The 26,768-nt window shown below is 40.2% G+C and overlaps 1 protein-coding gene and 1 pseudogene across 3 annotated transcripts in view; one reads left to right on the top strand and one right to left on the bottom strand.

Moving 5' to 3' along the window:
• Window positions 1-295: 295 nt before the first annotated feature.
• Window positions 296-26,768, bottom strand: part of Fsd1l (fibronectin type III and SPRY domain containing 1 like) — a 61,269-nt gene continuing 34,796 nt past the window's right edge. Inside the window, exons 9-14 of one of the 3 annotated variants that reach the window (XM_021230913.2) lie at window positions 25,911-26,040; window positions 25,254-25,286; window positions 13,613-13,713; window positions 12,837-13,088; window positions 10,338-10,426; window positions 296-6,113 (exon numbers count right to left, since the gene is read on the bottom strand). In XM_021230913.2, the coding sequence (XP_021086572.1) occupies window positions 5,991-6,113; window positions 10,338-10,426; window positions 12,837-13,088; window positions 13,613-13,713; window positions 25,254-25,286; window positions 25,911-26,040 (728 nt within the window). In that variant the 3' untranslated portion in view covers window positions 296-5,990. The remainder of the gene's footprint in view (window positions 6,114-10,337; window positions 10,427-12,836; window positions 13,089-13,612; window positions 13,714-25,253; window positions 25,287-25,910; window positions 26,041-26,768) is intronic. The other 2 variants (XM_005076487.4, XM_013118057.3) reach the window with 2 other exon arrangements.
• Window positions 13,994-15,281, top strand: LOC106021631 (annotated as a pseudogene).

A 26,768-nucleotide genomic window follows, 5' to 3' on the forward strand; every position in this document is an offset into this window, starting at 1 on the left:
GTCTACCTCTTAGGGGTCCCTCCCAAAATGTGCCCTAAGAAGTGTTGTGATAACTACTGCATCTCTGATGTATAAAACAACAGATACTAGTGGCATGTATGCATGTTTAAATTAATGAAAATTTAAAAATTCAGTTGGCTAGTACATTATTCACAGTAGCTGTCCGTGACTTATGGCTACTGAACAAATACAAGATTTTTCCATCATTACACAAAACTCTATTAAATGGCATTGTCTAACATTTTAAGGCAATGACACTATGGCTTTTCTCAATAAACAACTATGAGACACAAAAGAAAGCAAAGAAAAAAAGTTTAATTTTCAGAAGGGATAATACAGGGGCTTTTATAAAAACCTCAGGTGAAACATTTTATACAGAACATACAATCATTTCAACATACTGGACTTTAAAAACAGCATTTAAAAGGCTTTGTCTTGTTTCTAAGGAAAATGAGGCAGTGAGCTCATTTCAAACACTCTTTTAAGCCCTGGTTATATTACATGTAGTTTATTAATGGTCTTCATCCACAACTTAAAGGTTAAACCTGAGGAACTGCAATTTTTATTATCACAACTGCATAGCAAAATCATGTCCAGATAACAGACATACCAAAATCCTGTAGAGTAGGATAACTTGTAAACCATTTACTACATACAATTTATAGCAACACAAGTATGTCCAGGTAATAACTGATATAGGTTGATAAACAAGGCTTTTAAATGTTTTCAATAGAGCTGATGAGTATCTGTCAAATGCAACCAACGGCTGAGCAGTCTGGTTGTTGGGAAAGAATTATTTGAGCCAGCTTCACTCTGCACAGGGTACCAGGCTGTCCTTAATGGAAAGTGTCAATCCCTGATGGAGAAGGAGCTGAACTAATTTGCTTATTTAGGCCTCCACTATACACATGGATGCTATGGAGGAACTTTTACAACCCAGAAGTTATGTAGCTGTTGAGAAAATATACAAAGACTCAGTCATGCACAGAGTAAATTAACAAAGGGCATTTTAATAGGAAGTCTTGTTTTAAAAAATCATCTAAAAATCACTTAAGAGCATGCTTTTTCAAAATAAACAGCATTTACAAGTATCCACACACTTACAGCCATTATTAGTGAAAAGCACCCCTTTACAGAGGACTCCATTTCATCACACTCCTCACAACAGCCCTGTGAGGTAGGCTAAACAATGTACAATATTGTAAGTAAGGCAATAGAGACCCAAAGGTGGTGAGTGACTTACAAAGAGGTCATAGATTACTGCATGGGAGAGCTATAACAACTCATTTTAAACACTTACAAGAATGCCAAGAATCTTAATGACTAGCAGCTTTTACTGACATTACCCACCAACTTTAGCTATTATATCTTAACAGAATCAGTTATGAATTGATTTTACAGAGACTCCATCAAAAGATCAATTAGACTCAGTGCTTTGGTACCTCAGAGATACTGGAAATGTTCAAAGACAAATTCTCATGGTCTGGTGCTGTCTAAAAGCTCCAACATTATTAAAATGCCTTTTACTAATCTCTTCCAATGTGATTTATTTTAGAATTGGTTCACAGTTCCAAACCAAGCGAATACATTCACTGACCTCTGCTCTACATACTGCAAATCCTCTACAGACTTTTTCCTAAGCACCAACTGAAGTTAACTGAGCATTATTAAGAAAATATATAACTTTAAACAAATATAACTTTAATGAGAATGTATTAAAGTCAGTGTATTGTATTAACCCAGGAACAAGTACTCTTAATATGGTTGGGTAGTCAAGATAAAAGTTCTATGGTAATTTCTGGCACTGATTACCTGGCCAATATTACTAACATTCATGTGGCATGGACAACCTTTTAATTCAAACTACAGCAGCAAACAATCCACTTAAATTCCAACTGTTGAAAACTTCCTATGGCATTCAGGTTAATCATGCCTTACAAGTAACACAATACTGACATGAGAATCACAAATGTGAACACTGTTAAGATACAGATAAAACTAGAAATATCAAACATGAGGTAATGTTGCTGCAATGATTTTCCAAAAGAAAAGCTTTATTACCTACTGTAGTTCTGAGTTATGAAAGGAATATTGGTTGAAAATAACAACTTGATGTGACTTGGATACTAAGGAAATCCATGCTTACCTCTGAAAGACTGTATATAGTATAGAAATAAAACCAGGAAAGAAACTTTCCCAGACTTTTGGCTACAGTATAACAGTGTAGTGTTACTATGTGTGGTTAATTTGATAGTTTTGTTTTTTACAAGCTACAACAAATCTACCTTAGATTTTTTAGAGCTATAGTGTGTGTGCGCATGTGCGGGTTTGAGGATGACTTGCAGGCGTCTCTTCTCCCCTTCCATCTGCGTCCCAGCGAACAAGCTGAGGCATCATCGTGGCAGCAAGCTCTTTTCTTGTGGTCCATCTTGCCAGTCCGTGAATTGAAATGATGTATCAACAAAACATTATTTTTACATCAAGACTATAAGAAAGAGCAGAATGCTGTGCTATGGTGAATTAAACTCTGCTGGTTTTGGAAGCTTGGATAGAAAGTAATAAAATTGATGTCATATCACAGAAACTCACGTACTGCTATATGAACTATATGCTGATCTAACTAACAAAGGTGCTAAAAAAGCTATGACTAAAACAGTTAAAATTTTAGCCTTGAGTAATATGAGACTGATATGCTACCTACTGTGCCTAGGTACCTTAGCCTAGAGTAATATATTTCATGGTAAGACATCTACACTGTCTTCTTTTAGGACTAATATTCTTTGGAGTAATCACTTCCCATACATATACCTTTCCAATTTTTTAAAATTGTTTTTTGAAAGAAACACCTGCAAATACATAAATAGTTATACTTTCATGGAAAAGATATATAGAGAAAAACTAATCATTCTAGGTAAGTCAGGAAATAGAGTATCTTGACCTAATTAAAATATTTCATAATAAATATTTTCTTTTATTATTTATACCAAGGACCAATCATGGAAGTTCAGATTATACATAATATTGTTGATTGTTTGATTCCACAAATGAGGTAATGACTGTAAGTCAGTGTCTCATTTTAGACTACTCAGAACAGAGCGTTTTTCAGAGCAGAGTGAGAAGTCACGCCTGCCTTCTAGCTGTTTCCTGTCACATCCCAGAGGTGCCATCAATTAAACCCACAGACAGACAAACTCTTAATACTTTTTTTAAACCTATACCCGGAACATCCAAAGGATCACTACATATTAAATTTCTATGTGCATTAGTAATTAAACTCTAGGTATATTACATATTTACCAAAATTTCAAAGACGTACACAATCAGCTGAGGCAAGCGAATTGTAGCAGAATTCTTTTCCTAAAGTGCACAAGGCAGCTCCTTCCTGTCTATTTCCAGCTAAATTCAACTGCTAAAAGGGGAATCCAATACTCAATACACGTTTTAGGAAGTTGTTACACCCGGTATACCCATTACAGTCCACCTCTCCTGTCTCCTTCATGGCAGCCATGGTGTGTGCGGTGGGCATGTGCAGTGGGCATGTGCGGTGGGCATGTGCGGTGGGCACGCAGACAGGGCAAGGAAGACTGCTGGAGAGGGCTTGCCAGCTCCCATGGCGCGCTAGGCTGGCAGAGAAGCCCAGTGTTTAACTCTGTGCTAATGAGGATGTTAATATTATGATCAAGTTCATAGTGACCTTAGTTTGAAATGATTTAAGTAGGCACTATATTCAATTATTTTTAATTTAAAAACAAGGGTGGCAAACTTCCATTTAACTTAATAACATGGGTTTTTAAAACTAAAATACCACGGATTTGTTCTTTTTTTTTTAAAATAGGAAACACTTAATACGAGCCAGACAGAAGAAATACCTCTGATGCCTATTTTAAAGTAATGAAGGAATAATTAGTACCAAATATCACGTAATAAAATCTTGGAGTCTTATTTACTGACTTTATACTTTGTACTACAAATCCGCTGAGAAGCAACACCTCCCCAGTCAGAGTCGCGCATTTTCCAACGAACTGTCTGGAAATTTTATATGAAGGTCTCCAATGATGGGACCAGGACAAGGAAGATCCACGCGTCCTCCTCTGGCCCTCACCGCTACAGTACGATGCTGCCTGGCTTAAATTCAGTTGACAACGAGAGTGCGTAGAGGAAAAGGCACTGTGTAACTGAGAAGACACAACCATGTAAGACACAAAATCATAATGAAAAGTTTTATATAACAACAGCTGGTCTTTTCATGTCACTTTTGACAAATTATACTGAGTAACCACACAAAGCAGTTCCAGTAACTTACTACTTTCAGATATGAGTCTATAAAAAGGAGCAAATCTTTTTTCTTAGGTCAGGAAATAACATTCCTGCAGGTAGTAGAACTCTGAAAAAGTCCTTCAAACTATGAGAAATGAAAAGTAAAACACTGCTTTGGGGAACCAAAAGAATATTGACATACTTCATTCTGTAAACCGCTTTAGTCTTAGAAACTACCAATGTGTTACCAGATGATAGTGTAGTTGTTATATGGAAACAATAATATCCTAGGTCAAATTCATTTCATCAACAGAACAAATACAATCATGCCAGTATGCAGGATATTGTGAGAACAAATACTTATTATCATACAAACTACACACAGAAAGCAACAATGGACACTTCTCCAGGGAAGTTGTCAAAGCCCAAGATACTTAAATTGAAAAGAAGCTTAAAAGTCTCAAAAATTAATCAAAAGTCAAATTTTCATTTCTTTGAAGGTCTAAAAGCAGTTTTATAATGTCAACTCCTACTCTGGCTCAAAAACTTGAGTTAAAAGTTTTGACGAACTTTGTAGTGGAAGGTTTTCTGTTAATAATCACAGCTTTTCTCGCTGTTTCATACCTTCCCTGGGAAATGCGTGGCTTGGGAAAGACAACTGTGTTCATTTGTGGAAGAATCTCAAACAGTGAATGAATGGAACAAAAAGACAGAAAAAAAAACTTCAAAGGATTGTTTAGAAAACATATGTACCAATTAAGTCAGACAGATGTAGTAGTGTTTTTTTCAAAACAGCTAGCTAAACTATTCCATATCTTTGTAAAAATAACATATAAATTATTCCAGAAAAGAATAGGAATATTTCTTTATAATCTTTCATAGACAAAATGTATAGCTTTTTACCCTTTATAGGACTTACTTAACAAACTTTCATTCTTATTAGTAAGGGTAAAAATAAGCAATAGTTATTATCAGTGCCAAATTTAGGAGGAAATTTTATCAATGGCAGCTTTAAGAGGTGGGATTAAAGAAGAGAACAAAATCAGAAAGCCGGCTTTTCACATGGTATCCAGGAGCCCCGGGCAGAGCAGACGTCAACAGAGGCGCACATGAAGGGAGCTCCCTTTGTGATGTCTAAATCCTTCCTGTGTGCCTGATACTGAGTTATAACAACAGCATCACAATGCCTTAGGAGGAAATTTTATGAATCTAGTCAATAAACAAGTTACCTATCAAAAACGCAGCTTATTCATAAAAGGGTGAAATAAGACACGTAAGAGAGTTTCTCTGCCATCCCTAGGCAATACTTTGAATTTCTAGGAAGCCTTAGGAGACCTTTTGTTTTTAAAGCTTCAGTGTAAGGAATTAATGACAGCCAGTGAGGAGAAAGAAACGAGAACCAGGCAAGGAGGAAGGCAAACTTTGCAGCCCAGGCCCTGTGTCACCATATAGAGTCACACTTACTAGACGAGCCAAAAGAGCTCAAGAACAGAAAAATGGGTTTCTACATAAATATCCCGTACCACCCTTTTCCTACCTACTACTCAATGCCTGCTTCTGTGGCACTGAGTACTTTCCTGTGGCTGCCTGCTATTTGGTGCTTAGTCTAGCGGATTCCAGGGTTTAAAGCAGAGCACAGCAAACCCCATTTCCAGCACTCGGAAACGTCTGTGTTAGGAGCTGCATGGAAAGGCCACGCAATCAGAGGAAGGGTGAGCACAGCCCGGGCGCCATCACTGAGTGACGTTGTTGAGGCTGCTTGCAGATCCAGTCATCCCATTTTCACTTCTCTGAAGTGTTCTCACAGCACTTGGAACCTGCATCCCAGTGCTCAGAGAAAGTCCACCACACCAGACCTAGGACAAGACAAAACCTCCGTTAGACTCCAGGCATCCTTAGCTTTCCACTTGAAAAGCAAACATCACATGTATGAACATCAACAAATTCCAGACTGTAAGTTTCATGTTTGAGCTGAGGAGAAACAGGAAGGCTCACAGCGGCCAAAGGAAGTCTTTTCAGTAGAAGAAGCCACGGAAACTGCACCCAAGAAACGGAACACGGGGCAGCAGAGACTGCAGACACCAAACTGGATTAATGTCAATGGACAATGCTGACTGCGGGTGCTCCCGTAACCTTTACAGCCGGGGGCATGTGCCCCAAAGAAACTTCCTTACCTCACTTGTTACTTTACTATTGAGGCACGGCTTTAGATGCAGGACATACGGGACAGCGAGATGGCTTAGCAGGTAAAGGCACCATCTATGCAAGCCAGACGACCTGAGTTTCATCCCTGGAACCCATAGTACAAGGAGAGGAACCAACTCCTGAAAGGTAATTTCCACATGCACATTGTGGCCCATATCTCTCTGTCTGTCTTTCTCTGTTTTTCTCCCTCTTACACACACGTTAATATAAAGTTTGAAAAACGACGAATGAGCTTATGAAAGATAAAGCCATTTATTTTTTGTGAAACACAGCCTTATTAATCAATAAAGCTAAAAGACAAACTGGAACAGCCAAGAGACTTAAAATAGAAAAATATGAATGGTTTAAGTTGCCAGCTACCATGTATGTAGCCAACATGGGCTTAAAGCAAGGAAAATTCTAGAAATTAAGTATTTCTACTTTCAAATGCACCTTGAAGTGCTCACTACTAACTAGAATATCACACCAACGATCCTATTGATTTAAATGATTAACTACATTGCTAACGTCTAACATTTTTAAAACTAGCAGGCTTGGTAATAACAAATTCCCCAAATGTAAAAACAATCTTCAGAAACAGACATAGTAAATTAACTATTTTTACTACTTAAACGATTCAGGCAAGGTATTTACTTAAGAATCTAGCAGAAGAGGACTGGCCAGACAGCGCAGCAGTCAAGAGAACTGGCTGCTTCCAGAGACCTGGGTGAGGTTCCCAGCACCCACACGGTGGCTCACAACCATCTGGAACTCTAGTTCCAGAGCATCTGGTGCCCTCTCCTGTCCTCTTTGGCACCAGGAACGAATGAGATGGACATATAACCACTGCCTACTTACTATTGCTATGATAAAACACTAAGAACAAAGCAACTCGAGAAGGAAGGAGGTTTTCCTATATTCTGTGTCACAGTCCATCAGCAAAGGAACTCAAGCCAGGAAACTAAAGCAGAAGCCATGGAGAGTTGCTGCTTTCTGACTTACTTCTCACAATGTGTTGGATTTGCTTTCTTATACAAGCCAGGGTCACTGCCCGGGGATGGCAGCATCAATAGTGTGTTGGGGCTCTCCCACAGCAATCAGAAAATACAACAGGCTTGCCTACAGTCCAATCTGAGAGAGGCATTTTCTCAACTGAGGTTTCCTCTTCCTGGATAACACTGGCTTGTGTCAAAGTAAGAGAAAACAAAACAACACAACCAAATAGACATGTAGGCAAAACCCTCACGCACATAAGATACTTTTTTAAATTTAATTTCGAGAGCAAAATCTAGCAGAAAATTACAAAAGGGAAACAGCAGAGAAAGGTCAGCTCTTTTAAAAAGAAGCAGTACTGGGGGAAGTGGGCATCCATGAAGAAAAAGAAGAATAATCTTGACACAGAAGTCAACTCAAAATAGATCAATCGCAAACTTAAATGGGAAACTTAAAAATACGAGACCCGAAGAAGAAACAAGACAGAAAATCTCTGTGATCAACAACACCAATGATAAAATGACAATACAAACAACAGCAAAAGTATGACAAACTTTCACAGTTGCTTGTAGCAATGCAAATATGTCACAGTCACTGTGGAGTACATTTCATAGCTTCTTACAAAATTAAGCATAATTTTTTGAGACATTAAAGGTGTGCACCACATATAAAATTTCAGTGTGATTAAACAACCCTGTTACCCAAAGGAAAGAAAACCATATGTTTACACAAAAAATGCCTATGTGAATGTGTACAGTGGTTTATTTATTTATTTATTTATTTATTTATTTATTTATTTATTTATTTGTTGTCCCTGACCGGGTAAGTAAACAGATAAATTGTGGTAGAGGTCAAGCATAATGGCTCCTATCTGTAAGCCAAGCATTTGAGAGACAGGCAAGAGGATTTCAAGCCAGCCTCGTCTCCAAATAGATCTTGTCTCAAAATAACTGGAGGAAGGGACACAGGCTGGTGGCAGAGTATTCCCTTAGCACATGCAGGCCCTGGTTTCATTCCAGGCACTGCAAAGCCACCCAGCACCCCCAGCACCTACAGACATGGAACGCTGCTCAGCAGCAGCAAGGCTAATGGTCACATGTGCTCTGTGATAGCATCAAAAGGCTGTATATCGTACAACTCCATCTATATGACAGTCTCAAAAAGCCAAAACTACAGGAATTGGAAATGGTTTACTTATTGTTTGGGTGGGTTGTAATGGGAAAGGTCTGCTACACCGGAGCATGCCAGAATTTCCTACAATGCCAACTGCTCCAAATCCTGACTTATGGTAGTGGCTATGTGTCTATAGGCATCTGGCAAAACTCAGAAGTGTACAGTACTATATGTAAATTATACCTTAATAAGCCTAACTTTAAAAATTAACCTTGTGTACAAACAACATCCATAGCTAAGTTAATAAAACGAGGCCTCCAAGGAGGAAATAAAAAGGGTTAATAAGTTTAAAACCATTTCTTCAGGTTATCTATCTATATTATTGTATAATTATAATTATTTGGAATAGAAATAATGGATGAAAGCAGTAAATATCTATGTAAAATGCATTCAAATTGAAAATGAATTATAACAGTATAGCTAAGAAGTAGGTAAAGTGGCCTCTGAGATATATACAGTAAACAATTTGTCTCTGACTGATTCAATGCAAAGCCAACCAAAAATACATATTACATTAGAGGTTTGTGGCAAAGTTCAGAAAGTGAAAACCAAACAACTTTCCCAATATATTTTTAAGAATTTTACATGAGCCGAGCAGTGGTAGCACACGTCTTTAATCCCAGCACTCGGGAGGTCGAGGCAGGTGGATCTCTGAGTTCAAGGCCAGCCTGGTCTACAGAGTGAGTTCTAGGACAGCGTCCAAAACAATACAGAGAAACCCTGTCTCAAACAAAGAAAAAGAATTTTCCATGAGCAACAATTTTGTTCGTTAGTCACCTTTATGTTTTAGTGGGAAACAGAGACATTGGTTATTAGGATTATTTTAAACTTAAGACTTTAAGATGTCAGAAATAAAAAGTTTTATTGTGAGTTTTAAAAATAAATATACATTCTAAATCTGCATGTACCCTGAACACTTCTCAAATGAGTGTTAACACCTGCAGTAAAGATGGAAGATCACACATTAGGGGCAACCTATGAAGTGCCACTTGGAATGCATCATACCAATCGGAGAGGCAGCACCCAAATTGGAAGAGTTTTATTCAAACCAATGGAGCCTTTCATGGATCCCAGACCTCCCTATAGTAACCCAATTTTACCAGAAAAAAGCAGATAGTCACGGTATTAGAAGCAGCTATAACATTTCATTAAAAAAAAACCAAAGATATGTTTCATTTTGTGTGAAGAAATACGATTGTTCTCCACAAACCAGCCTGTAGTAACTCAACAGGCCTGAAATCACATATGTGTCATATCCTGCAAATGAAAACACCCGAATAAAGTATTCCACCTATATTAGAATGGATAGACTGTGACAGTCACAGACTGGGAGACGGTGCAGTTCTAAGAACAAGTGAACAAATGAAAACCATGGGGAACATGGACAAATAGTACAGAAACAAGGTTGAGCCAAAAAGCTACCACGCAACCAATAAGGCTGAATGGAGGCTAACTGGATTGGGAACGTGAGAGAGAGACAGACAGGAGACTGTCTCTTCCAGGAGAGCCTCTGGGGGAGTGGAGTTGCACGCGTTACAAAGGAGAGTGCAGTCAGCAACTACTCAGATTTGCGATTGTGTGCCCTCGCATGTTAGTACCGACTTCAAGAAAACATGAAAACATAAGAAATTAGGAAAGGGTGTGGCGGGGAAAGGAGACGAATACAAAGAATGCAGCACATGCTGTCCTCAAAACCGCAGAGCCAGATAAAATAGAAATACCATACTAACCATGAAACCAGGCAGTACTGGCTGGGTAAATTTTGTCTTGAAGGAATATAGCAACTGCTTCGAGTGTGCATCATAGAAAGAAAGCTGACCTAAAAGGAGTTAAGAAAAACCTAATTTATTACCCACAGTTATAACATCTAGGTTCAACATGTGATCATGTCAAAAGCTTTATTTTAACATTAGTTTTTATTACAAATTGCATGAGCCATACTTAACAATTCTCGTAAATCTAAAAACATTATAAGGACAAACTGTAAGCCAGATGGTGTTGGCACAGGCCTTAGATCCCAGCACTGCAGAGGCAGGGGAACTCTGAGCTCTAGGCCAACCTGGTCTACAAAGCTTGGGTTGTTACACAGAGAAACCCTATCTAGAAAAACCAAAACAATAAATGTCTAAATCTCGTTTTCTCCTGGTCCTCAAGACCTTAGTCGTATCCACAATCTATTAAGCTGCTGCACATGCAAATGAGGTTTTGCACTGCTGAGATTTGCCATTGCTGACATACTTAAGAATGCCATGAGATTCTCAAATAACTATGGTACATCATGTATCACTTCACTGCACACTTCTTGCTTTTTGTTTCTTGCTACTGACATTATTTGCTGTTTTATATTTATTTTATACGATGGAAATGTTAGACAGAAAACAAACTCAGTTTTCTCACGTAAGTTCAAAACTGGTTGTAAAGCGGCACAGCACCAACAGCCCACATCATTAGTGATGCGTCTGGAAGAGATACCGCTAGTGAGCGTGCACTACAGCAGTGGCAGGAACCGCTAGTGAGGGTGCACTACAGCGGTGGGGTCAGAGACTTTGTAGAAGAGAGGGCCGTGAAGACACGGACCACAGTGGTCAGCCTTCACAAATGGCAATGACCTTCTTACAACAATTACACCAAAGCTGCCAAGCAACTCGACGGGGACCCCTCGATGGTGGTCTGCTTGAAGCGACTGGAAGGAGAGAAGACTGCGTGCCTCTAAACTGATCTAAAGTGAGAACATTCTCAACTCTGCCTCTAATCCCATGCAAACAACCGTTTCTCAACGTGACTGGAAGGAGCATAGAGGGGACAGGACAATCGTGATGATTCGCTCCGTGGTCAAACCAACAACTCTCACTTCCTAAGGGCTCAGTGTGTGCACACGTGGTTCTCTCTCCCCTCCCTTCTTCCCTCCCTCGCTCTCAAAAAGTCACCATCATGGCCTGGTCAATCTGTCAGAGCCATCCCACCTGAGAAGTACGCTCAGCAAGTCCAGGAGATGCGTCCAACACTGCAACGCCTACAGCTGGCCCTGGTGACCAGAGGCCTGACCTTCCATCCAACAACCAACTCACAGTCCGTCAGTCTGTCTGCTAACTCACACACACACACACACACACTCACAGTCCGTCAGTCTGTTTGCTGACTAACTCACACACACTGCACTCACAGTCCGTCAGTCTGTCTGCTGACTAACTCACACACACACTCCACTCACAGTCCGTCAGTCTGTCTGCTAACTCACACACACACACACACACACACTCATAGTCCGTCAGTCTGTCTGCTGACTAACTCACACACACTGCACTCACAGTCCGTCAGTCTGTCTGCTGACTAACTCACACACACACTCCACTCACAGTCCGTCAGTCTGTCTGCTGACTAACTCACACACACTGCACTCACAGTCCGTCAGTCTGTCTGCTGACTAACTCACACACACACTGCACCCACAGTCCGTCAGTCTGTCTGCTGACTAACTCACACACACACTGCACTCAGTCCGTCAGTCTGTCTGCTGACTGCTAACTCACACACACTCACAGTCTGTCAGTCTGTCTGCTGACTAACTCACACACACACTGCACTCACAGTCCGTCAGTCTGTCTGCTGACTAACTCACACACACACTGCACTCAGTCCGTCAGTCTGTCTGCTGACTGCTAACTCACACACACACTGTACTCAGTCCGTCAGTCTGTCTGCTGACTGCTAACTCACACACACTCACAGTCTGTCAGTCTGTCTGCTGACTAACTCACACACACACTGCACTCACAGTCCGTCAGTCTGTCTGCTGACTGCTAACTCACACACACTCACAGTCTGTCAGTCTATCTGCTGACTAACTCACACACACACTGCACTCACAGTCCGTCAGTCTGTCTGCTGACTTCCTAGCTGTTCCATCTCGCACTTGCTCTCCTCTGGAGGTCCTTTGATGCTCTCCTCTTGGTCTGTATCCTACCCAGGTTGCTTCATTTGTCTCTTTTTCATCTATTCTAAATATAGTTGTTTTGTGCAGTTTCTCATTTTCTCTGTAAGCGGTTCCTAAAAAATATCAACTGCCACCAAGTAGAAACAGAAAAAAGCAATACTCCTATATACTTTCACAGAAGTAAAAGCACTTTGCACGTACTATTTCATATACATATATATATACATATATATAAAGTATATTCAAACACAAGCAGCTATGGGGAAATGACTTTCAGTAAAGTAAGCACACTTACCCCCATCAAAGTCACAAAACACCCCTATCTTCTCAGGGACAGGGGCGTCCAGAGCTTTGGCCTTGTTGTTATGCTTGGCAGCAAATGTGCTCTGCAACCAGCTGTTGACATGGATGCACCAGCTGGTGTTCGTCTTTCCCAACTGGTCAAACTTCCCCAAAGTTTTGTAAGCTACGCCCACACTATAGGATTTGCAATCCTTCTGGGCCTTTACTTCCCAATAATGTTGTCCACTTTCAATAGCAGTGTCTCCTACGAAAGATCAGAAAAAAAGTTTTGATGCTTAGTTGTCCTTAAGAATCACAGATTTTTATTTATCACATATTCTACAATAATTTCTGTTTTAGAGCAAAACTTAAAATGTAGCTCAGGCTAGCCACAAGCTCATTATCCTTCTACTTCAGCCTCCCAAGTACTGGATTACATATGCCATTATACCCACTAAATTTAATCATGTCAACAAAGATGCTAAATGCAGAGTCTGTGCTATAAATTTACATGTATTACTTATGTCTCTATAAATACAAAAATACTTCAAAACCTTTCCTTGTTAGAACCCCTTTCGAGCATTATAAATTCATGAGGCATACCATATGAGCTGAAGTGGAGATTTGAAAGTATCAGTAGGTCAGTCTGAAGATAAGTACGTCTAACTCTCAAAGTATTTAGGCTTCAATGAAGGAACTTCTATAGAGACTCATTCACTTTCTAGATGTGAGCAGAAAGCCTACAGTGTGCTACGTGGCCTCAAGTGAGAGCATTAAGCTTTAGCCTACCCAGCACTGTGTATGACTCCCCCGTAAAACGGTCTCTGCTGCCTCTTACTGCAGGTGGCCTGGAGCCTACAGACGTCCGTTTGGGGGAAGGTGTACCACTTCTAAAAAAAATCAGGAACAAAAGGAAAAACATTTTATGCTGGAAATGGTTCATAAATTAGGATTGCAAATCACAGCAAAGTCTCTGAAAACACTTCTAGTTATGTTGCAATATTTTATTTGATATGAATTATTAAAGTTATCAATACTTTAATATCAATACTTATTAAAGTTATAAACACTCAAATGTAAGAAGCCAACAACACAAAGCAGCTGAAAACACTAATGTCATGCAGACTGAGCAAGGCTGATACAAAAAACACACAGCTGAAATAAGAAACAATGCCAAAGTGAGTCAAGACTTGCTAAAGGGAAAAAAATTAACAAAGATCTTGGGTTATAGCTTATAAATATTTTGCAACTGAATTTAAATAAAAGAAAAGGCAAATCTAGGTTCTTTATAGAACCAAACTAAGTAATTGGTTTTTTTTAGGAGTAAAGTTACCTGAATCTATGTATTGGAAATACCAAATCTCAAAGCATGTGCACTTTACAATGGACAAGCTCCAACATGATCCCTTTTCATATCAAATAATAAGACAAGCAATCTAGACACTATTAGACTCTTCACCAACTCTCAAAATGTCAAGGAGATGAAATCTCCCAGGTGTTTCCATTGCACCCATCACGGCAGCGCCCCCAAGCTCCATGGTACACTTTTACAGTCTCAGTCCCTTGTCGCTTGTCCCTCAGGATGTTTGAAGTATGCTTTAACTACACTGGATTTGTACTTGAAAACATGTGCTTTTGTTGGTTAATACCATCCTAAGTTAGGCTGTAGAGAAAGCTCAAATGGTGAAGTGCGTCGTGTGCAGCAGAAGGGCTGGGTTTCAACCCCTAGAACGCCAGTGAAACCCGAGAACTGGGCAAGCGGAGACAGGTGGATCCACAGGGCTCACCGGCCAGCTAGCCTATTTGGTGAGTCCTAGGAAATAAGAGATCCAGTCTCTAAGTACAAGGTGGACAGCCCAGAGGAATACTGCCTACCTCTGCATGCGCATACTCACACACTGGAGGAGGGCAGATTTCCAGAGACTATTCTGAGCTATTGAGGGAAAATGGAAATGCTTTGTTAGCATTACTATTTAGAAATTTTCCAATACAGTTGCACTGGAAGTTTTCTTCCAGGCTGAACTTTGAGGCAGGCTCCTGAGGCCTGCCGGGAACAGGACTTCTAAAAGGCAAATCTGTCTTGAAGGCTGTGGGGCAAGGCCATCTTTGCTGGCTACAAGCGAGGTTTCCAGAACCAGAGAGAACACACAGCTCTTCTTAAAATTGAAGGTGTTTATGCCCGAGATGAAACTGAAGTCTACTTGGGCAAGAGATGTGCTTATGTGTATAAAGCCGGCGGCAAACCAGACAAAACCAGAGCGATCTGGGGGACAGTAACCCTGGCCCATGGGAACAGGGGCGTGGTTCATGCCCAGTTCCGAAGCAGCCCTCCTGCGAAGGCCACTGGACACAGAATCCATGTGATGCTGTGCCCTTCCAGGACTTAAACTAATGGAAATAAATAAATAAAAGTGGATTTGTGGCCGGGCAGTGGTGGCGCACGCCTTTAATCCCAGCACTAGGGAGGCAGAGGCAGGCGGATCTGTATGAGTTCGAGGCCAGCCTGGTCTTCTACAGAGCGAGTTCCAGGGCAGCCTCCGAAACAATACAGAGAAACCCTGTCTCAAAAAAAAAAAAGTGGGTTTGTGCTCTTCTATTTTTTTCACCAAAAAAGTTTACTTCCAAAGAAAATAGTAGAAAGTAAATACCAAATAAAATTAGCATACAAATCCCTTCTAAACACAAAATAAGAATGAAGATATTTAAAGTCATTTCATCTGATCCAATGATTTCAGTTTTCGTTGTTTGAATGTTATCTTGCTGTCAAGAACAGACATATTAGATGGTTTCCAGTAATTAAACTAACCCAGACTGCTTCAAGTATCTACTCTGTAGTGAATGCTATTAAGTAGCACAATTACAATAAAATCTGCATGGTTTAGTTTAATCCTTCCTAAAGGAGATCAAAAGCTCTTTATTTTTATACAATTTTAAAAATACATTAAAAATGAAAATTTGCCAGGCGGTGCTGGCACACACCTTTGATGGCAGCACTTGGGAGGCAGAGGCAGGTAGATATAGATCTCTATGAGTTCAAGACCAGCCTGGTCTACAGAGTGAGTTCCAGGACATCCAGGACTGCTTCACAGAGAAACCCTGTCTAGAAGAACCAAAAATAAAATAAAAAATGAAAATTGAAAAAAATTCATGAGCATAAATACTGCTGTAAATAAAACTGGAAGTGTATGCGAGAGACTATTAACAATAATGATGTGACATCTTAGAATAATAATATTCTTGCCCTTAGAAGTGGCCTCTTGTAAATGACACACTGCACTGTTAAGCAGCATGAGCGGGGTGAATGAGGACTGACGAATGAAAACTGTGAACTCCTGGGGCAGGAAGTGGGGGGGGGGACAAGAAGGAACTGAGTGGGAGAAAAACCGACAGGTGCTTCTAAGAAGTTCTCCAAGACAGAGGACTGGACTCCACAAACCCCGAGTGTGCCTGCACACGCCAGCAGTCTTGGCACTCAAGGGCTGAGGCAGGAGGACTGCAAGTTTGAGGATAGTCTAAGAGCAGGTGGAAGCCGGGAGGAGCTACATGTGGAGTCCGTCTGAAATGTTGGAGGGAAGGGGAAAATGGAGAAAAACATTATTTTGAACAAATGTATTTTTTAACCTTTCTAAAGAAGTTAAAAAATACAGCAGATAATGAATAACCAAATATAATTAGGATACAAATTATTATATAAAAATTTGGTTCTTATGATGCAATGCTCTCAAGAGTCATTAATAGTAAGACTACAACGTCTGTAAGCACTGCCAAATAAGTAACATCTCGAACAGAAAAAAAATCTACATCATACTCTCCTTTCTGATTCTTTTTATATAAATTGCTGAGGAAAGTTAAAAACCTGATTATAAACACTCTGTGTTTTCAAGTATTATATCTTGAACTAAAGAGGAAAGACGACTTGTTTTTCTGAAACTGAAAACAAAAAGTGGATAGAAAGACAGACATCTCCCTCCTCATTATGCTGTGGTGGGGAGGACAAAGCTGCTTGAGGCTGGTAGGTGTTCAAGACACACCCTGAACTCAAGGGAACCCACAATGCCAGAGGCTCTGGGCTGAAACCAGCAACACTTCCCTTTTTACATCAGCTCTGGGCCTCCTCCACATGAAGAAGCCACTCTGTTACTTTACAAGTGTGGAAAGCACTGTTTTAGATGCAACACTGCGGAACCCTGAAAAGGAACAGGGTTAAAATAAGATATTCCATGACAAAACCAGATTCATGCAATACATATCCACAAAACCAGCCCTACAGAAAAGTCTAGAAGGAAAACTCCAACCCTAGGAAGTTAACTACACTCAAAATAACATGGGCAATAGATAATCTTACTTTACCATAAATCAGAAATATGGGGCAAACTCACACACAAAACCACCACCAAAAACTAATCTAAAGCAAACAAGAATCAACAATCAATGGTCATTAATATCCCTGAATATCAATGGTCTTAACTCACCTATACAAAGACACAGGCTAATAGAATGGATACGAAGACAGAATCCATCCTTTTGCTGCATACAAAAAACACACTCAATTTCAAAGACAGACACTACCTCAAAGTTAAGGGTTCGGAAAAGACTTTCCAGTCAAATGGACATAAGAAGCAAGCAGGTGTAGCTATCCTAATATCTAACAAAATAGACTTCAAACTAAAATTAATCAAAAGACATGAAGAAGGTCATTTCATATTCATCATAGGAAAAATCAATCAGGAAGAAGTCTCAATTCTGAACATGTATGCCCCAAATATAAAGGCACCCACGTTCATAAAAGAAACATTACTAGAACTCAAATCACACATTAAACCCCACACACTTAGAGTGGGAGACTTCAACACCCCACTCTCACCACTGGACAGGTCCACCTGACAGATACTTAACAAAGAAACAATGGAACTAACAGAAGTTATCACCCAATTGGGTTTAACAGACATCTACAGAACATTCCACCCAAACAAAAAAGAATATACCTTCTTCTCAGCACCACATGGAACCTTCTCTAAAATCGACCACATACTTGGCAATAAAGCAAACCTCAACAGATACAAAAAAAATTGGAATAACCCCCTGTATCTTGTTGGATCACCACAGCTTAAAATTATAATTCAACGTCAACACAAATTGCAGAAACCTCACAAACGCATGGAAATTGAACAATACTCAACTGTATCACCCCTGGGTAATGGAAGAAATAAAGAAAGAAATAAAAGATTTCCTGGAATTAAATGAAAATGAAGGTACAACATACCCAAACCTATGGGACACTCTGAAAGCAGTTGTAAGAGGAAAATTCATAGCACTAAGTGACCACATGAAGAAACTGGAGAATTGCCACACTAGAGAATTAACAGAACACCTAAAAGCTCTAAAACAAAAGGAAGCAAACTCACCCAGGAGGAGTAGACACCAGGAAATAATAAAATTGAGAGCTGAAACCAATAAAGTAGAAATAAAGAAAGCAATACAAAGAATAATGAAACAAATGGTTCTTTGATAAAATCAACAAGATAAACAAACCTTTATCAAACCTAACCAAAAGACAGAACGAGAACATGCTAATTAACAAAATCAGAAATGAAAAAGGGGACATAACAACAGACACTGGGGAAATTCAAAGAATCATCAGGTCATATTTTGAAAACCTGTACTCCACTAAATTGGAAAACCTAAAGGAAATGGATGATTTTCTGGGTAGATATCACTTACCAAAATTAAATCAAGAACAGATAAACAATTTAACAGATCTATAACCCCTAAAGAAGTAGAAGCAGCCATAAAAAGTCTTCCAACCAAAAAAAGTCCAGGGCCAAATGGCTTCAGTGCAGAATTCTACCAAAAATTCAAGGAAGAGCTAATACTAATACTCTTCATGCCATAAAATATCTTGGGGTAACTCTAACCAAACAGGTGAAAGACCTGTATAACAAGAACTTTGAGTCTTTAAAGAAGAAATTAAAGAAGATACCAGAAAACAGAAAGATCTCCCATGCTCTTGGATAGGTAGGATCAACACAGTAAAAATGGCAACCTTACCAAAGGCAATCTACATATTCAATGCAATCCCTATGAAAATACCAGCACAATTTTTCACCAACCTCAAAAGGACAATCCTCAACTTTATATGGAAAAACAAAAAACCCAGGATAGCCAAAACAACCCTATACAATAAAGGAACTTTGGGAGGCATCACCATCCCTGACTTCAAGCTCTATTATAGAGCTATAATCCTGAAAACAGCTTGGTATTGGCACAAAAACAGACAGGTAGGCCAATGGAATCGGATGGAAGACCCTGATATCAACCCATACTCCTTTGAAAACCTGAACTTTGACAAAGAAGCTAAAACTATACAATGGAAAAAAACGCATCTTCAACAAATGGTGCTGGCATAACTGGAGGCTGGCATGTAGAAGACAGCAGATAGATCCATGTCTATCACCACACACAAGCTTAAGTCCAAATGGACCAAAGACCTCAACATCAATCCAGCCACGCTGAATCTCTCAGAGGAGAAAGTGGGAAGTACCCTTGAACAAATTGGTACAGGAGACTGCTTCCTGGCCATAACACCAGTAGCACAGACACTAAGATTGACAATTAATAAATGGGACCTGCTGAAACTGAGAAGCTTCTGTAAGGCAAAGGACACAGTCAGCAAGACAAAAAGGCAGCCCACAGAATGGGAAAAGATATTCACCAACCCCACATCTGACAGAGGGCTGATCTCCAAAATTTACAAAGAACTCAAGAAGCAAGTCTCCAGAACACCAAAGTGTTGGGGAAGTCCTGTTATTTGCCTGTGCATTTGTCAATAAAGTACTGTCTGGCCAATAGAAAACCTAGATAGGAGGGACTAGGAGTCGAGGAGGATTCTGGGAAGGGGAAACACAGGAGAGTCAACATGTAACCGCCATGGGGGTAGGAGCCCAGAACTATTCTCCGGTAAGAGACATACTTAGATTAACAATTATGGGGTAAGTACTTAAAGCAGAGCTAGCCAGTAAGAGACAAGCAAGGCCAACAGCTTCATAATGAATATAGCCTCTTGTGTGTTTATTTGGGATTGAAGCAGCTCTGGAACCAGGCTGGCGGGAAGGCTCCTCTCAAGGAAAGCTTCTCTTAACACCAAAGGATTAAAAAGTGGGGTACAGAACTAGATAGATAATTCTCGATAGAGGAGACTAAAATGGCTGAGAGACACTTAAGAAAGTGTTCAACATCCTTAGCCACCAGGGAAATGCAAATCAAAACAACTCTGAGATACCATCTCACTCCTGTCAGAATGGCTAAAATCAAAAACACTAATGACAGTTTATGCTGGAGAGGATGTGGAGAAAGGGGAACACTCCTCCATTGCTGGTGGGAGTGCCAACTTGTTCAGCCACTTTGGAGATCAGTATGGAGATTCCTCAGGAAAATGGGAATCAGTCTACCACAAGACCTAGCAATTCCACTCATAGGCATAACCCAAAAGATATACACTCATACAATAAGGACATCTGCTCAACTATGTTCATAGCAGCATGATTTGTAATAGCCAGAACCTGGAAGCAACCTAAATGCCCCTCAACTGAAGAGTGGATAGAGAAAACATGTTACATTTACACAATGGAGTACTACTCAGAAGAAAAAAATAATGAAATCTTGAAATTTGCAGGCAAACGGATGGCACTAGAAGAAACCATCCTGAGTGAGGTAACCCAGTCACAAAAAGACAAACATGGTATGTACTCACTCATATATGGATTTTTGGGCCTGGAGCAAGGCATTGCCAGCCTACAGTCCCACTGCCAGAGAGTTTGGGAAGCAGGCAGTACCCTAAGAGAGATATGCATAGTAACCCAGAGAAAAGGAATGAGGCAAGATCTCCTAATTGAATTGGGGGGGGGGGAGAAGGGTAGGGCAGAAGGAGATGGGAGAAAGAGAGAGGGAAAAGAGGAGGGTAGAGGAGGACATGGGAGAGCAGGAAGGTTGAGCCAGGGTAATAGAGGAGAGAAGGATGGGAGATGCCATAAAAGAGAGAGCCATTATAAGTTGGGAGGAGAGATCTGGCACTAGTGAGGTCTTCACAGATCTACAAGAATGACACCAACTGGCATTAAGGCTACCTTAAATGCCCTCCCATGATAATGGTGACTACCTTATATGACATCCTAGAACTCTCATCCAGTGGCTGATGGAGGCAGAGGCAGACACCCACAGCTGTGAACCAAATTGAACTCCTGGAACCCAGTTGCAAAGAGGAGTGATGAGCAAAGGGGTCAGGACCAGGCTGGATAGACCCACAGAAACAGCTGACCTGAACAAGGAAGGGGAAGCTCATGGACCCCAGACTGATGGCTGGGAAACCAGCATAGGACCGACCCAGACCCCCTGGACATGGGTGTCAGTTAGGAGGTCTGGTTAATCTATTGGGCCTCTGGCAGTGGATCAGTATTTATCCCTGGTACATGAATGGACTTTGGGAGCCCACTCCACATAGAGGGATATTCTGTTACTCTAGACACAAGAGGAAGGGTCTAGGCCCTGCTCCAAATGATATGACAGACTTTGAAGATCCCCCATGGAAGGTCTCACCGTCCCTGTGGATGGGATAGTGGGCTAGTGGGGAGCAGGGGAGAAGGGGAGGGAGAGGGAATTGGGATTGACACATAATACAAGATTGTTTCTAATTTATTTATTTATTTATTTATTTTGGTTTTTACGAGACAGGGTTTCTCTGTATTGTTTTAGAGGCTTTCGGTCCAGCCCGGCCTCGAACTCACAGAGATCCGCCTGCCTCTGCCTCCCGAGTGCTGGGATTAAAGGATTGTTTCTAATTTAAATAAAAATAGGAAAAAAAGATTACCTAATATAGCCGCCAAAATTACTGTACATTGGCCTTCCTCTTTGCAAGTTATTTTAGTTTCATACACTGATATTCACGCGTAGTAAACACAGTTTAACTAACAAGTGTCCTTGTAGAAAGCACATCTGGAAAGCAGAGAAGGCTTGGGTGCTGCTTTGGAGCAGCCTTCACTGCGTCCAGCTGCACTCTGAGCCCAGTCCTCCGGGGAGGCTTGCACGCCACAGCCATGAGTGTGATTGCTTCTCAGCTGAGAATGCAGAAAGCACAAAAGATCTTGCTGTGAGAAGCCAAGCAATGATCAGTGAATGGCGATGAGAAAGAAGTTACCGTAAATGTGTAACTAAGGGTATGCGAAAATGAAAAGCAGCACGCCGGGTGCTGTGATGTAGACCCAACTGTAACAACTGGTCAGTGCTTGTTTCCTTCCCGCTCTGGTGCTAGGGAAGGATCCAGGACATGCACCTGTCACAGAGCACTCTGAGCTGAGCTGCAGACCCCAGGTCCATTTGAAGAACTCTTAAAATGCAGGCTATCACAGTGGCGCAGGAGGGCAGGGAAAGAAGTCAATGAAGAAGGAAATTCTTCCCTTAACAACAGGCATGGACTAAAAGATGACAGCAAAAAGACAATGCATATACAACCTAATATTTGGTGGCTTCAATACTGGTAACTGAAGTAGCTTAGAAAACCACATCTTGCTGTCTTCAGCACACAGGAGATATGCACTATCTTTACTAAAGTAGGGTATTTGGTAAAGGGCCAAGTATGCTCTTTCAATATTAAACCTAGAGAAAATATGGGTCTTTAGAATATTTTTATAACACAATGTTGAGTATCAATTGAGAAGGCACAAGAGAATCAGAATCAACCAGGACATCTTTCCAAAGGCGCAAACTTCATTTAGCCCTCCACTGTTGGGTCCTACCATCTACTGAGAAGAAACTCATTTTGGAAACGATTTTCCAGGTACAATAATAAATCATTTAGAGGATAGTGACAGCAGAAAGAAGAAGAAACATTTTACTGAGTCTGGCTTCAAAATATATTAAGGGCTCATTTAAAAAAACAGAGAAACAAAATTAAAATTAATGTGACTTACCAGTAGTAAAGAGATACCAGGAAGCATGAAAAACAGAACAAGAGGTAACTGCTGAGTGACAGGTTAGCTTCAGAATTAGGTTGAATGAAGAAAATGTTCCATTGTAATAGCCCAGCCCCCAAACTCTGCAGTGCATTCTTGCAAGGACAAGAGCCATCACCTGGTGTACAAAACAGTGTCCTCTGTCCATCTTAAAGGTACCTTGACTATTTAACTGGATTAAATACTTGAGGAGCCCCTAGAGCAAATTGTTTTATCTGCTTTCCAAATGATTTGCCACCCAATTCAGCTTGTTCACTACTGTAAGATAAACAGAATGGGTTCCCCTACTTTAAAATATTCATGCTTTCATATTGTCCATAAACAATTTAGTCTTGTAGGCTCATGCTTTGGTCCCAAATTGCCTTTTTAGCCTGGTCACTCTGACAATCCTATACAACTAAGTGTACCAGGCAAAGTGCTCTCTAATTTTTAGGTCACCATTGTCTACTGTACATTTTGTTCCCTTCACTGTAAGAGGAACACCAATATCCTTCCACTTCTGGAAGAATCTGTCTAATTACCACTTCTTGAATGAAGGTCTTCCAGACCCTCCTATGCTAATTTTATAGTCTCTGGATCCTGACCAAATGGCTATTGCGACTTTCACACAGAATCATAGACAACTACAAAGACTATACTAGTCAGGCTTCCGGGAGGCTTGAGTAAGGAGACTTGGTGTTAGACAGCAGAGTAGGCAGCCCTGCTCATACCAGATGTGGAAGGTACCAAGTTCCACAGCAGTTTCTCTGGAGACTCTTATCCCTTGGCTAAAATAATGCTCAGATCCAATCAGTATTCTTTGCCTACTCAGTTGCACTGAGAGACCTATTCTTATGGAAGAAGATAAAGGCATTTTAAAGTGTGTGTGTGGGGGGAGCCAGTTTTTGTCACTTATCTCCTACTCTCCTCCATAACCAACACAAACCTTTTTTTTCCCTGGGAGTTTCTGCCAGTGACAAGATCCCACCTCTAGACTATGTTAACTACCTGACCTTCCCCAGGTGCCACTCAACTGGGGCAACCAGAACACAGGGTGAGTGAGCATCGTTTCCTTTGTGACCTCTCTTCCACTGCCACAGTAAGTCAGTAAAGACTTGTCTGCTGTAACTGTTCCCGACCTCTCTCCACTGCCACAGTAAGTCAGTAAAGACTTGTCTGCTGTAACTGTTCCCGACCTCTCTCCACTGCCACAGTAAGTCAGTAAAGACTTGTCTGCTGTAACTGTTCCCGACCTCTCTCCACTGTCACAGTAAGTCAGTAAAGACTTGTCTGCTGTATCTGTTCCCGACCTCTCTCCACTGCCACAGTAAGTCAGTAAAGACTTGTCTGCTGTAACTGTTTGGTACACAGTTCTAACCAACCACCTAAACACCTGGCAGCTCTGAACAGTTTTCTTCTAGTTCATCACTATATGCACTAACTACCTTGTATCATTATTTTATCTATATAATTTAGACTAAGTTTTTTGAAAGCAAGGACAGTGTTTACCCCTATAAACCCCATAATACCTATCATATGTTCTACAACAAACAAGTCTATGAAAAAGATGAATATATACATGTTGAGCAGCCCTAGTCCAAAACCTGAAAACTCTGAGCAGTGACACAATGCCATCAGTAGAAAATGCCATTTATATGTACAAATATTTCAAAATCTAAAATACCTTGAGTCTCAAATATTTCAAATAAGGGATACTCATATAACATTCTATAAATAGCCAACATATACAATACCCTTTAATAGGAAAAAAGGAAAAAGATATAACATAGTCTGACATGCTGAATACAGTCCACAATTTTCCTAGCTGCCAAATAAAATGTTATGTAGTCTATCAAATTCAACAGCATTTTATAGCACAAATGCAATCACTGTCACCGGGGTAGAGCACATAAACCAAAAGAAGAGGAGACCGAGAAGAGGGCACATGTGGGTATCTGGTGAAGGTATGTGACATCTTCACATAAGATCTTCTTACTTGCACAACCTGCAATAGTCCCTATTTTTGGAATTGTCTTAATCATTTTATCAGTGATGCTCATTATTTTTAATTGAATTCTTCTGAAATTACATAACTAGCATAGAACAATCCAAGCCTGTCTCATATCAGATACATATAAAAGCAATCAATAATGTTATTGAATCCAGTGAAACAAGAAAGATGCCAAGTATAAGTAAAAGCAGGGTAAAAATCAAATGAGAAATAGTCTATTAGAGCAGATCATATGTTACCATATACAGCGTAACTCAAAGAACGCAGTACACTACAATGCTGTAAATTCAAAGCACAAGCTACCAATACAAACAGTCTACAAAGCAGCATTGTAACTTATGAAGGCTGCTGCAATGGCGTCTGCTTATGGGTTAAAAGAAATTACTCAGCCAAGCTAGATACTAAGTCCTAGAACTAGACAAACACAGATCATCACCTTGTGTGTTTCTTCAGAGAAGTGACATGGGCACTGTCAGATAGAAATAGGCAGCCGTTAAGACACTACTTTACAACCTCAATTTAACATCCTACAGCACAGCTGAGGGCTTGACTCACTGTTCGAATGCACAGTCTGAGCAACCATTATATTGAAAAAGTTAGGGTTTCCATAGTCTAATTCGTCTAGGAGAGCTGTAATAAAAACAAGTTCATCAGCAAAGCTTGGGGTAGAAATGCTCAAAGTTGTCATTTTGTGCAGGTCTCTTTCAGGTCAGACAGGTGACCTATAAGCCTTGACCTAGAGATCAAGAAACTTCTCTTTCAACTAGTTCAGACTGGCGTATCTATGACATTAAAAACAGATTGCTGAAATAAGAATGTATGATGCACTTATGAAAGAAATTAAGAAAAAGGTATGAAAAATGTTAATCGCAAATTTGAGTTTTGATAGTATATTCTTCACCCTTGCGTTACTAACATAACCATAAACATGCATTACTATGCAGAATAAACATGAAAATTATGAGGTTTTGTCAAATAAGAATCGACACACACACACCTGTTGATAAGATAAGAGTTTCAGTGTCAGCTATGGCCAGAGATGAATCAGTGTGTGAGCACTTACCCATACAACAGACTTAATGAACTGACTTACCTGCCCTTATTTTCTTTTCCTTTAACTTTACTCTCTTGGCCTTTTCCTCCAGTAGGATCCCACTCTACACAGGAATCTTCAACTTTCAAGTTCAGATGTGATGATGAGTTATCCAAACTGAAGTTAAGTGCTGCCCAAGACAACGTTTGACAAGTGTAAGACGTCTCCACTGTCTGGAACACACCTGACATACTACTTCTCACTCGACTGAACAAACTCTGTGTGTAGAGAAAAAGTTCCAACCCCAACCAGCATACAAAACAGTGTCAATGCTTAGATTGTAGCTTACAGCTCCCACCCATTTCCATTATTTTCCTGCATATCCTATACACTAAGCAAGTACAGTACACCTGCATCGCTGATGGTATCTCTGCTTCTACAGCACTCTCCCTCAGCACACAGTAATCGAAATTTCATATTGTTAGAATCATCAGCTAAACAGTTGACCGTTTAGACAAAATGAAAAGGAGTATTGGTACAAGTATGGAGGAAGAAAAGGCAATATAGTATATAAAATGTTAATGTAAAAACAGCACACGTATCCTCTGAAGCTTTAATGTATTAACAATTTCACACTTCAACTCTCATTAGTTCTAAACTGAGATAAGATGGATATACTGGGGACACAGTGACATCAGCAAAGGAACTGAGACAGATGTCTTGTTTGACAGAGTGAGAGGAAAAAAGCACCCACTTAATGAAAACGAGGCAAACAAACTATACTTTCAGATTGTTTGATGTTTTAGGGAACTATATGTAGTATTCAAAATCCTTGGAAGGGATTATTGAGGAAACTGGTGAAGCATGACATTAGCTTCCCTTTCAAGAAACTGAGAAAAAAGTCTCTGAGATGAGTGA

The sequence above is a fragment of the Mesocricetus auratus genome, unplaced genomic scaffold (assembly GCF_017639785.1).
Source record: "Mesocricetus auratus isolate SY011 unplaced genomic scaffold, BCM_Maur_2.0 Super-Scaffold_6730, whole genome shotgun sequence".
NCBI classification, from domain to species: Eukaryota; Metazoa; Chordata; class Mammalia; order Rodentia; family Cricetidae; genus Mesocricetus; species Mesocricetus auratus.